General features: G+C 50.8%; 1 protein-coding gene across 1 annotated transcript; it reads left to right on the forward strand.

Moving 5' to 3' along the window:
• Positions 1 to 424: 424 nt before the first annotated feature.
• On the forward strand, positions 425 to 9,500 carry LOC139000338 (orphan sodium- and chloride-dependent neurotransmitter transporter NTT5-like). Its single transcript, XM_070402570.1, has 10 exons — positions 425 to 779; positions 1,212 to 1,369; positions 1,560 to 1,683; positions 1,873 to 2,048; positions 5,059 to 5,300; positions 6,206 to 6,392; positions 7,087 to 7,288; positions 7,409 to 7,568; positions 8,873 to 9,035; positions 9,255 to 9,500. Exons 1-10 carry the CDS (start codon positions 425 to 427, stop codon positions 9,498 to 9,500), a joined length of 2,013 nt encoding a protein of 670 aa, XP_070258671.1.
• The last annotated feature ends 5,987 nt before the right edge of the window (positions 9,501 to 15,487 follow it).

Consider the following 15,487-nt stretch of genomic DNA (forward strand, 5'->3'; position numbering starts at 1 on the left):
TGTTTTTTTTTGGTGTACAATTGTTCATAGTACTCTCTTGTAATCCCTTTTTGAAAAAATTGTCTTTTTAAATTGATTTCAGAGAGGAAGGGAGCAGGAGAGAGAGAAAAACATCAATGATGGGAAAGAATCATTGATCAGCTGTCTCCTGCACACCCCACACTGGGGATTGAGCTCGCAACCAGGGCATGTGTCCTGACTGGGAATCAAACCATGACCTCTTGGTTCATAGGTCGATGCTCAATCACTAAGCCATGCCATCCAGGCAAGCCTCAAGGTTTTTGTAAGATTAGTTTGTCTTTCCTCAACTCATGCAGCTCAAATTTAAAGTTCTTGATGTCCTTAAGGTCAAGAAGGAAGGAGGCCCCATCCTTGCAGAAGCAGGAACTAGAGCCTTCTCAGAATGATGAATGTTATTGAAAACATGGAGTCCCAGGATGAGAATGCCCAGATGCCTAGCTCTCCCGATTCCAAACCCGTGATTGCTGGACCTTCAGATTCCAAGCCTGTGATTGCTACGACCTCAGCTCCCCCAACCGAAAATGCCAAGGTGTTGCCTACTGAGGAATTGAATGGGGAAGAACATGGTATGGATTGGTTTAATGAAGAAATCGAGAAACCACTGGAGGCCATAGACAAAGATGAGCCAAAGCACGAATACGTCACTGACCGACCATCCTGGGCCAATAAGGTTGAGTACCTCATGGCCCAGGTGGGCTACTCTGTTGGGCTGAGCACCATCTGGCGCTTTCCTTATCTGTGTCTTCACAACGGAGGTGGTAAGCCTGGGGAGGAGGAGTCTCGAACCCATGAAGGGTCAAGGAGCCAGAGGCTTGTTCTGGCTTCTCTGGGGTCTCTGGGATCGGTAGGGGATGAGGATTTGGGGTCCTGAATGGGGCAAGAGCCAAGTATGTGAATACATAGAACCTTGGGAGGTTGAGCACAGGATGTCTGAATACTTGGGTTCATAAGGTGGGGCTGGAGGTCTGGGTCAAGAGTCGGAGTAGAAACTAGGTATCTGGGTCTTCTAGGACCTGGGGGATAAGGGACTGGACACCTGGGACTGTGAGGGATGTGGAAAGAGTTGAAGCCTGATGCCCTTGGCCCTGAGGGAGGTCACTGGTAGGGAATGTGTTTTCCTGGACTCCCAGAAAAGGCCAGGGACTAAAAAACCAGATGTTCCTCAAGGCCCTCCTGAATCCCCTGCACAGGGAGCTTTATCATCATCTACATCCTTATGCTGATTTTGGTCGGATTTCCTCTCCTCGTGATGGAGATAGCAGTTGGTCAGAGGATGCATCAGGGCAGCATTGGTGTGTGGAAGAACATGAGCCCCTGGTTTGGTGGTGTGGGGTATAGCAGCTTCATGGTGAGGAGCCCTGGGCTGCCCAGGCCTACCCTTTACACTGACCCTTATCCCAACCCTTGTCCTGGAATGGGTCCCATGATTTCATCTCAGTGGGTCAAGTCCCTTCAGTTCCCCAATCCTCTGTCCAATTCCCTCCCTTCTGCTGGCCTATCTTTCTTCCCCTGCCTCCAGAATTCTTCATGGTCCCTAGGTGTGCTTCATCGTGGGCTTGTACTATAGTGTGCTCACGGCTTGGAGTCTCTACTATTTGGTTCAGTCTTTCCAGTCTCCCCTGCCGTGGTCATTGTGCCCCTTAACGAAGAACTCCAGTTTTGGTGAGAAGGGAGGGAAGAAAAGGGCAAGTGGGAGGGCTGAGAAGAGGAAAGGGGGATGAAGGAAGAAGAGGATCATTGAGATAGACGGACAAGCAGATGGATGATGAAATGGGATGGGAAGGAGTGGGTGGAGGAAAAGAAGGGGAGGAACCTGGGTTTGCAGTTTCCTCCATGGCCAGTTCACCTCAGATCCCGAATGTTCACGGACAACATCCACCACATACTTCTGGTACCGGCATGTGCTGAAGACCACAGATGAAATCGAGTTGGGTGGGCTACCAATCATGCATCTCTTTGTCTCTCTACTTGCGACCTGGTTAATTATCTGCATCTGTATGATCAAAGGGCTCAAGTCCACTGGGAAGGTGAGTTACCCTCTAACTTACTCATCTGATGGACTCCTTTCTACCTGAGACCCCTATTATTCTCCAAACCTGATGCCTGTAGGCCCCAACTTCTTTTTAAAAATATATTTTTATTGATTTCAGAGAGGAAGGGAGAGGATGAGAGAGAGAGAGAGAAACATCAATGATGAGAGAAAATCATTGATTGGATGCCTCCTGCACACCCCCTACTGGGGATCGAGCCCACAATCTGGGCATGTGCCCTGACCGGGAATTGAACTGTGACTTCCTGGTTCATAGGTCTATGCTCAACCAATGAACCACACCAGCTGGGCTTTTAAAACAATTTTCACCTGAGGAGTGAGGATATATTTTTTTAACCTGAATTTTTATTTAAAACTAGAGGCCCAGTGCACAAAAATTTGTGTCCTCAGGAGGGGTCCCTCAGCCCGGCCTGTGCCCTCTTGCAGTCTGGGACCCCTCGGGGGATGACCACCTGCTGGCTTAAGCCAGCTCCTGGGGGATTGGGCCTAAGCTGGCAATCAGACATACCTCTGGCAGCCCGGGAGCCCTCGGGGGATGTCCACTTGCCAGCAGGGAGCAGGCCTAAGCTGCAGTCGGACATCCTTAGCACTGCTGAGGAGGCGGGAGAGGCTCCCACCACCACCGCTGTACTGGCAGCCGTCAGCTTGGCTTGTGGCTGAGCAGAGCTCCCCCTGTGGGAGTGCACCGACCACCAGGGGGCAGCTCCTGCATTGAGCATCTGCCCCCTTGTGGTCAGTGTGTGTCATAGTGACCAGTCATTCCCAGTCGTTCTGCTGTTAGGGTCAATTTGCATATTACCCTTTTATTATATAGGATAGAGGCCTGGTCCATGGGTGAGGGCTGGCTGGTTTGCCCTGAAGGGTGTCCTGGATCAGGGTGGGGGTCCCACTGGGGTGCCTAGCCAGCCTGGGTGAGAGGCTGATGGCTGTTTGCAGCTGGTCACACCCCATTCAGGGTGGGGGTCCCCACTGGGGTGCCTGGCCAGCCTGGGTGAGGGACTGATGGCTGTTTGCAGGCTGGTCACACCCCCTTCAGGGTGGGGGTCCCCACTGGGGTGCCTGGCCAGTCTGGGTGAGGGGCTGAGGGCCGTTTTCAGGCTGACCAAGCCCTCCAGTGACAGAAGCTCCCAGCCTCTCCTTTTTTTCTTTTTTCTTTTATTCTGGGATTTATTACCTTCTATAATTGAAACTTTGTAGCCTTGAGTGGAGCTCAGAGCCGGCCAGGGTGGGCGAGAGGCTTGGCTTCCTCCATCGCCAGGGGCAACCCAAGCCTCCTGCTCGCTCCAGCTCTGTGGCCACGGCCGGCTGAAAGCAGGTATCTGGGGTTTATTTATCTTCTATAATTGAAACTTTGTTGCCTTGAGTGGAGCTCAGAGCCGGCCTCGGCAAGCAGGAAGCTTGGCTTCCTCCATCATTGGAGCAACCAAGCCTCCTGCTCACTCCAGCTCTGTGGCTGCCGGCCGCCATCTTGGTTGGGTTAATTTGCATATAGTCACTCTGATTGGCTGGTGGGTGTGGCTTAAGGCATAGTGAAGGTACAGTCAATTTGCATGTTTGTCTTTTACTAGATTAGATGTTCTTGCTTAGAGATATCTATATTACTAAAAGGGTAATATGCTAATTAGACCGACATCTTCCAGGCATCCATCCGGATGTCCTTCTGGACAAAGCCACGGTGGTGGGGGCCAAGGCAGAGGCAGTTAGGGGTGACCAGGCTGGGATGGGAGGGCAGTTAGCGGCGACCAGGCTGGCAGGCAGGTGAGCGGTTAGGAGCCAGCGGTCCTGGATTTCGAGAGGGATTTCCGATGCAGGGATCAGGCCTAAACAGGCAGTCGGATATTCCCCGAAGGGTCCCGGATTGGAGAGGTTGCAGGCCGGCTGAGGGCCCTGCCCCCTGTGCATGAATTTCATGCACTGGGGCTCTAGCATGTTAATAAAAGAATATCATTTTTTAATATATGTTTTTTATTGTTGAGAGTATTACAGATGTCTCCCATTTCCCTGCCCCTACCCCCCTTTGCCCAGCCCCTATCCACTCCCCCAGGTATTCACCACCCTATTGCCTGTGTCCATGGGCTATGCATATAAGTTATTCAGTTTGTCTCTTCTCGTCCTCCCACCCCCACATTGAGGTATGTCAGTCTGTCCCATCCTCCCTGCTTTGGGTGTTATTTTGTGGGTCAATTCATTTTGTTCTTTGATTCCATAAATAAGTGAGATCATGTGATATTTGTCTTTCTCAGATTGGCTTATTTCACTTAGCATAATAGTCTCTAGGTCCATCCATGCTGTCTCCAAGGGTAAGAGACCCCTCTTTTTTATAGCTGCGTAGTATTCCACTGTTTAAATGTCCCACAGCTTTTTTATAGGCTATTTTTTCCACTGATTTTTAGAGAGGGTGGAAGGGGAGGGAGAGAGAGGAGAGACAGAAAGAGAGAAACATCAATGTGAGAGAGACACATCGATTAGTTGCCTCCCGCTCCTGCCCCGACCAGGGCCGGCATTGAACCTGTAACCAAGGTACGTACCCTTGGCTGGAAATCTAGCCCGTGACCCTTCCGTCTGCGGGCTGATGTTCTAGCCACTGAGCCAAGCCAGCCATTTCAACTTCTCATTTCTCCTCATCTGACCTCTGGTTCCCAAAAGTTTGGTCCTACTACCCCAACTTTTGCCTTTGCTTGAACTTTCTTTGAAGAATCATACTTCCTACCCAGATGCTGTATGTCTCAGTATTCCTTTCCTACATCATCTTCATCTGTATCCTAATCCGGAGTCTCATGCTGAAAGGAGCAGACTTTGGTATCAAGAGTTTGTTTGCTGCCCAGGTGAGGTGTCCCTCACCCGTTAGTTAACCCTCTTATCCCAGTGGGGGTAGCAGGGACGTGTAGTCTGGTAGAGGCCCTCCTAGATCCCCCTTTTGTTCCCTTCTTTTGTCTTCTGTCCTCCCCCCTTTATATCCCAATTCACCTGGCACTTCTCCTCCCCAGGTGCCAGCCCTGTACTCTGTGGACGTGTGGCGCCGGACAGGGAACCATCTCTTTTTGTCCATGGGCTCCGGCTTTGGCAGCTTCACTGCAATCAGTTCATACGTCCCTCGGTCCAACAACTGCATCATGGATGCCTCTGCCGTGGCTCTTCTCAACCTGGTCATCTCACTGACTGCCACGCTGTTTGTATTTGCCACGCTGGGCTACTTGGCCACAGAGAACAGTGAGAAATGTTACCTGAAGTGAGCCCAGTATTTCGTATGGATTGCGTCACAAAGACCCAAGTCTTAGAAATAGCTCGTAGAACTCTAGTCTAGGCCCCCGTCCCTCAGGGATGTTAGCTCAGTCAACATGGGTCCCTCAGATTTGAGCATCCTAAACTTTAGAAACATTGGAAATCTCTCTCTTTACGAGCTGCCTTTCTAAACGAAGAAAACCCCAAACTTGGATGTTTTCAAAGGTGTGTTTTTGCCCCATTCTTAACTGGAGACTGCCATGGAAAAATGAGGGGATATCTTCAACTGAACCAGTAGACAAAAAAATAAAAATTAAAAAAAAAATGCCCACAGCACGAACCCCCATAGCCTATTTCCTATTTTCTTTTTTAAAAAATAATTCTTTTTTTTTTAAAATATATTTTATTGATTTTTTACAGAGAGGAAAGGAGAGAGATAGAGAGTTAGAAACATCGATGAGAGAGAAACATCGATCAGCTGCCTCCTGCACATCTCCCACTGGGGATGTGCCCGCAACCCAGGTACATGCCCTTGACCGGAATCGAACCTGGGACCTTTCAGTCCGCAGGCCGACGCTCTATCCACTGAGCCAAACCGGTTTCGGCTTAAAAAATAATTCTTAATTGTTGAAAGTATTACACATGTCCCCTGCCTATTCCCTAGTCTCATCTCCTGTGCCATTCATTTCAAAAAATGCTTATCAGACATTTCTTTATAAAGCATCTCCTCTCGACCAACCCCGGTGTTGAGTTCTGGAAACATAGCCAGTGGTGAATCAGACTCTCATCCCTGCCCTCGGGAAAACCACAGATCCGAGACCAAGCTAGCGATTTCCCTTCTCGTCTAGAAACTAGGAGAGAAGTTGTCTTAAAGGCCCAAATGACTTTATACGATCCCACTCCTGCCCCCAGGAATGCTGAGAGAATGATGAACCTGGTCACGGCGGGCGTGCTGCCTCCTGAGCTCCGGCTCCCAGAGAGCCTGTATCAGCATATGAGCTACACCTACCCCAGGTGGTTTGGCAACCTCCCCGAAGGAGCCAAAGTCGTGGCCCTACCCTACTTGTCCAATTGTGACTTATCTGAGCAATTAAAGGAGGTAGGTGACGGTTGGGGGGTGGGGTCCTAGAGTCCCCCTCACCTCCCCCAGAGCACTAGAAACTCCAGCTCTCCTTAGGGGCCGTAGACTCCAGGGAGGCAATTCTGAGCAGCAAACTGGGCAACCGAGCAAGGTTACCAGCCTCCTTTAGTGATGAGGCAATTGTAGGCTCTGTAGCAGCAAGTGCCAGAGTTCGTACAAGCCTGCCGAGCGCCAACACCAGAGAGATGCTAGACCAGCAGCTGTTGTGGGAGGAAGTCCTTCTTATAATGCAGTGGTTCCCGAACTTATTTGGCCTACCGCCCCCTTTCCAGAAAAAATATTACTCAGCGCCCCCTGGAAATTAAATTTTTAATAATTTTAATAGCAATTAAACAGAAAGATATATGTATTAATGTTTCTACCTTTTTCGTAAAATATAGTAAAGAAAGGTGTAAATTAAAACATTGAAGTTTGAAATTATGAAACTATTTATTGAACTCAGAATAGAAAGGTAATACAAAAAAAGTTAAAACAGATGCACCTGTGGCCATCACCGCCCCCCTGGATCGCTGCAGCGCCCACTTTGGGAATCACTGTTATAATGTCACTAAGGAACAGCGCTACAGATCACTTCCTGGAGGCGGGGACAGGAGCCGAGTTAGGACTCTACGGGCTCTCTGATCCCACCCCTCCTCTTCCTTTCACTTCACAGGTTATGGAGGGGCCAGGTGTGGCCTTTGTGGCATTTACTGAAATCATCGCTGTGTTTTCTGGATCCACCTTCTGGGCCATCATCACCTTCGTGTTTCTGGTGACCATGGGGCTGAGCACCATGCAAGGGATCCTGCAGGGCATCATCACCCCTTTCCAGGACACCTTCTCTTGCCTTAGGAGACACACAACGCTGCTCACAGGTGCTCTGACCCATGACCTCACTCTCACCGGCAGGCCGTGGTGTAGCTTAACCCCACCAGGACTCCTCCAGCCCAGCTTGAATTCTGACCTTGATCCCAGTCTGGTTTTTTCCCCTCCAGTGAGTGTCTGCGTGGCCATGTTCCTGGGCAGCTGCTTCTTCGTGCAGCCTTCAGGCAGCTACTACGTGAACCTGCTGGATGACTACTGGGCCTCTCTGCCCCTCTTCCTCATTCTCATCTTGGAGAATGTGTCCATGGCCTGGATCTATGGGGCCCGGAGGTGATGTTCCAAGCCCAGGCTCTCCTGCCACGCACCCTCAGGGAGAACTGGGCCCCTCCTGCTCTGATCCCAGGGCTATGGACAGCTCCCGGGAGGGTGGGAAGGAGAAAGACATGGGCTGGTTTGGGGAGAAAATAGATGTACAGTGGCAAAGTGGTGAACTGTCTGTAGCAGGACCTAGGCGACCTTGAGCCCTACTGTTGACCAGGGTAGTCTGGACATCTGAAACGTGTAAGCCCTTGCTTCTCCAAGTGCGCTCTATGGAGGAAGCTCGTTAGATATGCAGGCCCTCAGGCTCCACTTCAGACCGGTGGCTGCGTGTTAACAGAAACCCTAAGGCAGTGGTTCTCAACCTTCCTCATGCCGCCACCCTTTCATACAGTTCCTCATGCTGTGGTGAGCCCCGATTTCATTGTTACACATTGAACATAACTAAAGCATAGTGATTAATCACAAAAACAATATGTAATTATATATGTGTTTTCCGATGGTCTTAGGCGACCCCTGTGAAAGGGTCGTTCGACCCCCAAAGGGGTCTCGACCCACAGGTTGAGAACCGCTGCCCTAAGGGATTCCGATGCGCCCTAACCTTTGAGAAGCACCGCGTCATCCAAGGGTGGCAGCCTTTCCGGGCGACGGTGGCTCTCTGCATCAGGCCCACTCGCCCACACGCTCACTCCCGCTCAAATATGACTTAGGGCCTCCCACGTTCCAAGCAGGTCTCGGAGCGAGTCCTGCGGATACTGGGATAAATTATATTTAGCTGCTTCTCTCAGAGTCCAAAGAGGAAGACACAGAAGCAGATTCTTGGGCAGGTGGTAAGCCTATGGTTGAGGCAGCCCAGGGTGCTGGAGAAACACAGGTGGTTAGCAATCGAGGACCAGAGAGTCAGGCAATGAGGGGATTCCTAAACAGTATCTGGACAGATGGAGGGGAGTTGATCAAGGGAAAGAGATGAGCATTCTAGGCAGAAGGAACCTGATTTGCGTATGTAATGCGCCTAAGAAGGTATCGCATTACTAAAGACAGCGGGGTACATGGGCTTAAAGAAGCTACATTTAGGAACTTGGCTTCATCCTGAAGGTGAAAAAAAATATATATATATATTTTTAATTCTGGGGCTGGGACAGAAATTAGCCTGAAAAGGGATGGATTTTAGAGGTAAGAAGACTGGTTTGGAGATGAACAGAAAGGTCTAAGAAATGTGAAGGGGTCTTTCGGAGGCTGGGTTTGGGCTGACCCCTCCCCCAGAGCTGGGTCAGGCCGGAAGGGCCCTTCTAAAGCCTGATGACCCTTCCTCCCAGGTTCCTTGCAGACTTGATTATCATATTGGGGCGCCCCATCTCCCCCTTTTTTCGTTGGCTATGGTGCTTTGTGTCTCCATTTGTGCTGCTGGTCCTGTGGGTAATCATCCTGATTCATCTATATGTGAAGCCGATCACTTACATGGCCTGGAACTCAAGCATTGTGAGTTCCCTCCACAGACCCCGGACCCCCCCCCTCCCCCCCCCCCCCAGGGAATGGGGACAGACTTTTCAATCCACTCTTGCCTCTGGGACCCAATCATCTTATTCCCTGGGGATTCAGTGATCTGGTCTCTTGCTTTGGTTCATCTCCTACCCCCACCTTCTGCATCTCACTTCAGATCACCTGGGCATTCTAGACCTTCCTCCCTCTTCTCCACAGTCAAACGAAGAGCTCCATAATTACCCGCCGTGGGGGAAAGTCTTGCTCGCCCTGCTCACTGTCTTCACCATCTTGCCCATCCCTGCCTACTTCTTGTACACCCTCCTGAAAGGGATCTCCCCAGCCTCCACGAGGCACCACAGGGACACCAATTTCTTAAGACATAAAAGTAAAGCGGAGAAAAAGAAGACCCGTCCTCGGCTTCACGTAGGGCAAAGCTCAAAGAAGATGAATAAAAACAGATAACCAGAGAAACAAACTTCCCGCCATGTGAGTAATTCCTCTTTGAAATAAAGACTTGGCTCATTTGGCAGAATGTCACCGTTTGTTGTTGCTGTTTTCATCCTCACCTGAGGATTTTTCCCCCATTCATTTCCAGAGACAGTGGAAGGGAGTGGGGAGCAGGAGAGAGAGGAGTAGCTACGTGAGGCATTTCAATGGCCTGCCTCACACAGACACACATGCCCCTACCAGGGCTGGGGAACCTGCAATCGAGGGACGTGCCCTTGACCAGAAATTGAACCCGAGAGAGAGACCCTTTGGTCCACAGGCTGACGCTCTAACCACTGACCAGCCAGCGCACATCACAGGTTTTTCAAAGTGGGACTCCCTGGCCGGCAAGTTGACATTAAAAGAGGGAAATGCAGGAATTGCTAATGTAACTGGACCCGAAGTCTCTTGTTTTTCCTGGATGGGGAAAGTAATGCCGGGGGTCTTGTCCAGCATCTAGAGGGGTTCAGGAATCTGGAGAAGGGGCTGCTGTAAATTATGAGAGTCTAGAGACGAAACATAATTTTGGAAGGCCTTTTGGGGAGCCAGAGGAGCTTGGCTATAGGAACCAAGTTCTGCTTGTCTCAGACCCCTTGCTTTTTATTAACGCCAATTGTCCTAAGGCAGCGGTTCTCAACCTGTGGGTCGCGACCCCTTTGGGGGTCAAACGACCCTTTCACAGGGGTCGCCTAAGACCATCGGAAAACACATATATAATTACATATTGTTTTTGTGATGAATCACTATGCTTTCATTATGTTCCCTTTGTAACAATGAAAAGACATCCTGCAGATCAGATATTTACATGACGATTCATAACCGTAGCAACATTACAGTGATGAAGTAGCAACGAACATAATTTTATGGTTGGGGGTCACCACAACATGAGGAACTGTATTGAAGGGTCTCAGCATGAGGAAGGTTGAGAACCACTGTTTTAAAGGCAGGTGAAGACAGAGCCCTGGCCGGTTTGGCTCAGTGGATAGAGTGTCAGCCTGTGGACTGAAGGATCCCAGGTTCGATTCCGGTCAAGGGCACATGCCTGAGTTGCGGGCTCGATCCCCAGTAGGGGACGATCCCCAGGAGGCAGCCAATCAATGATTCTCTCTCATATTGATGTTTCTCTCTCACCTTCTCCTTCCTCTCTGAAATCTATAAAAAATATATTATTAAAAAAAAAAAGAAGACAGAGCCTTGTGCCCTAGCCGACAGGGCTTAGTGGATAGAGCATCAACTTGACTGAAGGCTTACAGGCTTGATCCCCGACCCTGGTGTTTCTCTCTCTGTGTCTCTCCCCCTCCTCCTCCTCTCTCTAAAAATCAACGGAAAAATATCCTCCAGTGAGGATTAACAACTACAACAGATAGAGCTTGGGTTCATGAAAGGAGAGGAAACCCCATACATAGAAAGTTGAAGGGCTATGTCCTCTGAAATTGAGTTAAATAGGTCCTATCTCTGATAGGAGGGAAGTGCTGTCTTTTTTGTGTGTGTGAGAATTTGTAACCCCAAACCATCTCTCACATGGGATTTTGGTTTAAATTTGCATGGGCTGTGTAGTTTGAAAAACACAAATTGAGATTAATATATGAGGTGTTTGGTTAATAATAGCACCTTGGCCCTGACTGGTTTGGCTCAGTGGATGGAGCGTCGGCCTGCAGACTGAAGGGTCCCAGGTTCGATTTCCATCAAGGGCATGTACCTTGGTTGCGGGCACACCCCCAGTAGGGGGCATGTAGGAGGCAGCTGATCTATATTTCTCATCGATGTTTCTAGCTCTCTATCCCTCTCCCTTCCTCTCTGTAAAAAATCAATAAAATATATATTTTTTAAAAAATAGCACCTTGCCTCCAGAACCTATCAAACATAAATATATAAGCCCTGGCTGATTTGGCTTGGTGGATAGAGCGTCAGCCTGCGGACTGAAGGGTCCCGGGTTCGATTCTGGTCAAGGGCACACGCCTGGGTTGCAGGCTCAGTCCCCAGTGGGGGGCATGCAGGGGGCAGCCGATCAATGATTCTCTCTCATCATTGATGTTTCTATCTATCTCTCCCTTCCCTTCTTCTCTCCCTAAAATCAATCAAAATATATTAAAAAAATAAAGTCAACAAAAACATATTTTTGAAAAACCTGCCTGGAACCAACCCAATGAAGCCTTTAAATGTGCAAAAAAAAAAAAAAAAAAATGGGGGTTCTTTCATGGGGGACAGTATCTTCTATCACTAGTTTACTTATTGCCTCTCCTCCATCTATTCCCTTTACATTTGGGACCACTATTATTTTTATGTCAGTTCTTTTATTTTTCCAGCTTTATTTACGTAAACAACATACACCACCATGTAGGATTAAGGTGTATACGTGATCATTTGAAACACATATCTATTACAAAATGATGACCTCAAGAGCACACGTTAACACCTCACATCATCGCCTTTGTGTGTGTGTGTGTGTGTGTGTGTGTGCGCGCACGCGCAAGGGCTGAGAATATTTAAAATCTACTCTGTTAGTGACTTCCAAGTATATAACACAGTACGGTTAACTCTAGTCACCATCTTACATTAGATCCCCTGAACTCATTCCTCTTATCACTGGAAGTGTGTACCCCTTGACCAACATCTCCCCATTCCCCCCACTCCCAGCCCCTGGCAGCTACCATTCTATTCTAAGAGTTTGGATTTCGTAAATTCTACGTAAGTGAAGGTCATATGTTTATCTTTCTCTGACATATTTCACTTAGGTTCATCCATGATGTCACAAATGGCGGGATTTTCTTCTTTCCTGTGGCTGAATAATATGTCATTGTTTTACATGGGACAATGTTTTCTTCATTCATTCATCCATAGATGGGCCCTGAGCTGTTTCCATATCGTGGCTATCGTGAAGAACGCTTCAATGAGCACGGGGTGCGGGGAGCTCTTTGAGACCGTGATTTCATTCCCAGATACAGTGGGGCCTTGACTTACGAGTTTAATTCGTTCCGTGACGGAGCTCGTAACTCAAATCACTCGTATGTCAAATCAAAAAGTGAACGAGTGAGACGCGTGATGCTGGGCTGATGTTGTGGCGCTCACTGTGACGTTCGCTGCGCCCTCTAGCGGTGGGGTATCTGAAGCTGGCTTGTAACCCGAATTTTAGCTCGCAACTCAAAGCAAAAAATCGGCCAAGAGACGGCTCGTATCTCGAAAAACTCGTTAGTCAGGACACTCGTACGTCAAGGCCCCACTGTACATGCCCAGAAGTGGGATTGCCAGACCATAAGGCTGTTTGTGCTTCATTTATTCTTGAACTGTCTGGTTTTTTTGTACGTTCATTTGACTATTGGGTGGTTGGTCCTTTTATGTAATTTTTAAAGGTCTTGGTATATTAGGGAAATTAAGCCTTTTGTTATAAAGGTTGAATTTTTTGTACAAGTTTGATATCTTTTAACTTGGTTAAGTTTCTTCTTATTTTATCCTATAGAGATTTTGTTTTCATGTAGTTATTTATCCATTTTAAAAAATTGATTTTAGAGAAAGAGGAAGGGAGAGAGAGGAAGATAGAGGGAGAGGGAGAGGGACAGAGAGATTTGTTGTTCCACTTATTCATGCATTCATTGGTTGCTCTTTGTATGCGCCCTGACTGGAGATAGAACCCAAAACCTTGGGGTACTGGGACGATGCTCTAACCACTGAGATACCCGGCGAGGGCCCAGAGATTTTGTTCTTATATAGTTGAACTTATTAAACTTTTATGGATTCTTGATTTCATATTATTCTTAGGAAGCCCTTCCGGGTGCCAAGATTGTAGAAATGTTCACCCATATTTATTTTTTAAATATATCTTTATTGATTTCAGAAAGGAAGGGAGAGGGAGAGGGAGAGAGAAACATCGATGAGAGAGAAACATTGACTGCCTCCTGCACACCCCCTACTTGGGATGTGCCCGCAACCAAGGTACATGCCCTTGACCGGAATCGAACCTGGGACCCTTCAATCCGCAGGCCAATGCTCTATCCACTGAGCCAAACCAGTCAGGGCTGTTTTCAGTTTTGACATTGTGACCCTTGACCCATCCGAAATGTATTTTGATATTAGGAGCATGATTCCCCTCTCAGCTGTCTTGCCAGTTGTGCCACCCCAATCACTGAATAATTCATGTTTGCCCACTGATTTGAAATGCACATGGTCACAGGCTGGTTTCCACTGGTACCCACGTCATCTCCTAGTCTCTGTATCCTGTGTCATCAAGCGCCGTATGTAAATCTACTCCAGAACCACCCGGCTTTGGATGGTTTACACCGTGTTGAATCTTTTTTTAAAAAATATATTGTATTGATTTTTTACAGAGAGGAAGGGCAAGGGATAGAGTTCAATGAGAGAGAAACATTGATCAGCTGCACACTCCCTACTGGGGATGTGCCCACAACCAAGGTACATGCCCTTGACCAGAATGGAACCTGGGACCCTTGAGTCCGCAGGCCGATGCTCTATCCACTGAGCCAAACCGCTTAGGGCTGCCGTGTTGAATATTGCACAGTGGTTAGAGTCGACCCTCAGCTCTGAAACAGGCCGACTGGTTCCCATCGTGGCCCTCCCCTTGCCTCCATCCCGTTGGCCACTAAGCCTGACTCTCCCCTCTCCAGGGCCCAACCTGCCCAGTAACCCGCGACCCCAGGGATCCTCCCCAAAGAGTAAACTTGGAGACAAGATGCTCCAAGGAGTCAGGGATGACGGGTGGGAAGCGTTGGGAAGAGGTGGCCCGTGCATCTCACCTAAGCACACAGCTCACCCGGCTTCCGATTCCGGAGACCGGAGACCGTGGGGGAGGCGAGACCCTTCAGAGAGACGGGCCAAGAGCCCAGGCGAGTGAATGAGCAGGGGCAGGGCAGGGGCAGGGCTGGGCAGAGGCAGCGGCAGGGGCAGGGGCAGGGGCAGGGGCAGGGCTGGGCAGGGGCAGGGGCAGCGGCAGGGGCAGGGCTGGGCAGGGGCAGGGGCAGCGGCAGGGGCAGGGCTGGGCAGGGGCAGGGGCAGGGGCAGCGGCAGGGGCAGGGGCAGGGGCAGGGGCAGCGGCAGGGGCAGGGGCAGGGGCAGGGGCAGCGGCAGGGGCAGGGGCAGGGCTGGGCAGGGGCAGGGGCAGGGGCAGCGGCAGGGGCAGGGGCAGGGCTGGGCAGGGGCAGGGGCAGGGGCAGCGGCAGGGGCAGGGGCAGGGCTGGGCAGGGGCAGGGGCAGGGGCAGCGGCAGGGGCAGGGGCAGCGGCAGGGGCAGGGGCAGGGGCAGGGGCAGAAGCAGGCGCAGGGGCAGGGGCAGGGGCAGGGGCAGGGCTGGGCAGGGGCAGCGGCAGGGGCAGGGGCAGGGCTGGGCAGGGGCAGGGGCAGGGGCAGGGGCAGAAGCAGGGGCAGTTGCTGGGCTGGGATCTGGAGGTGGCACCTCAGTCCAGCACCCTCAGGCGAACTGCCTAGGTCGCCTTCCTGCTGCAGCGGGAGCTCCAAGCTCTTCTGGCCCCAAAGCCCCGGCTTCCGTGGAGCCCGGCCTCGCGCGGCGCCCCCGCCCCCGCCCCCGCGGTGCGCGCAGCAGCTACTGGTCTTCTCCAGACTCGCGCGGCGGCGGCAGGTAAAGGGGGTGCAGTCGTCTTGGCCCCCGACTCCCGACCTCCCAGGGCCCCAGGCGGCCGCTCCCCCCGCCAGCACCCTTCCCCTCTGGACCTAGACTTCCGAGCCCCCCGCCCCCCAGCTCCCTTTCCACGAATTTAGGGACCCAGACGCCTGAGTCGGGGAGGGGAGGGGAGGGTGGTGGCCGCCAGCGGGGGAGCAGAAGTCCGGTGGCCTCCGGTCCCCGGTTCTCCCTCCGCTCGCAAGTCAAGTGGCGGATGGAGCGGCCCCGGGGGCCTCGCCTTCCCACCAGGTGCCGGGCCGAGGCCGTCGGGGGCGGACGTTGTAGGCGCGTCCCCGAGACGCCCCCCTCGGAACCGGTTTCTTAGCTCGCCCCCC

Source organism: Myotis yumanensis, unplaced genomic scaffold (assembly GCF_028538775.1).
Source record: "Myotis yumanensis isolate MYYU_CA2020_CCGP unplaced genomic scaffold, mMyoYum1.0.hap1 SCAF_23, whole genome shotgun sequence".
NCBI lineage: Eukaryota > Metazoa > Chordata > Mammalia > Chiroptera > Vespertilionidae > Myotis > Myotis yumanensis.

Excerpts from the sequence above, each read along its gene's own strand:
- LOC139000338 (XM_070402570.1), top strand. The coding sequence starts at position 425 with ATGGAGTCCCAGGATGAGAATGCCCAGATGCCTAGCTCTCCCGATTCC. Across the intron at positions 6,393-7,086 it reads TATCTGAGCAATTAAAGGAG|GTTATGGAGGGGCCAGGTGT; the intron begins GTAGGTGACGGT and ends TTCACTTCACAG. Across the intron at positions 7,569-8,872 it reads TGGATCTATGGGGCCCGGAG|GTTCCTTGCAGACTTGATTA; the intron begins GTGATGTTCCAA and ends CCTTCCTCCCAG.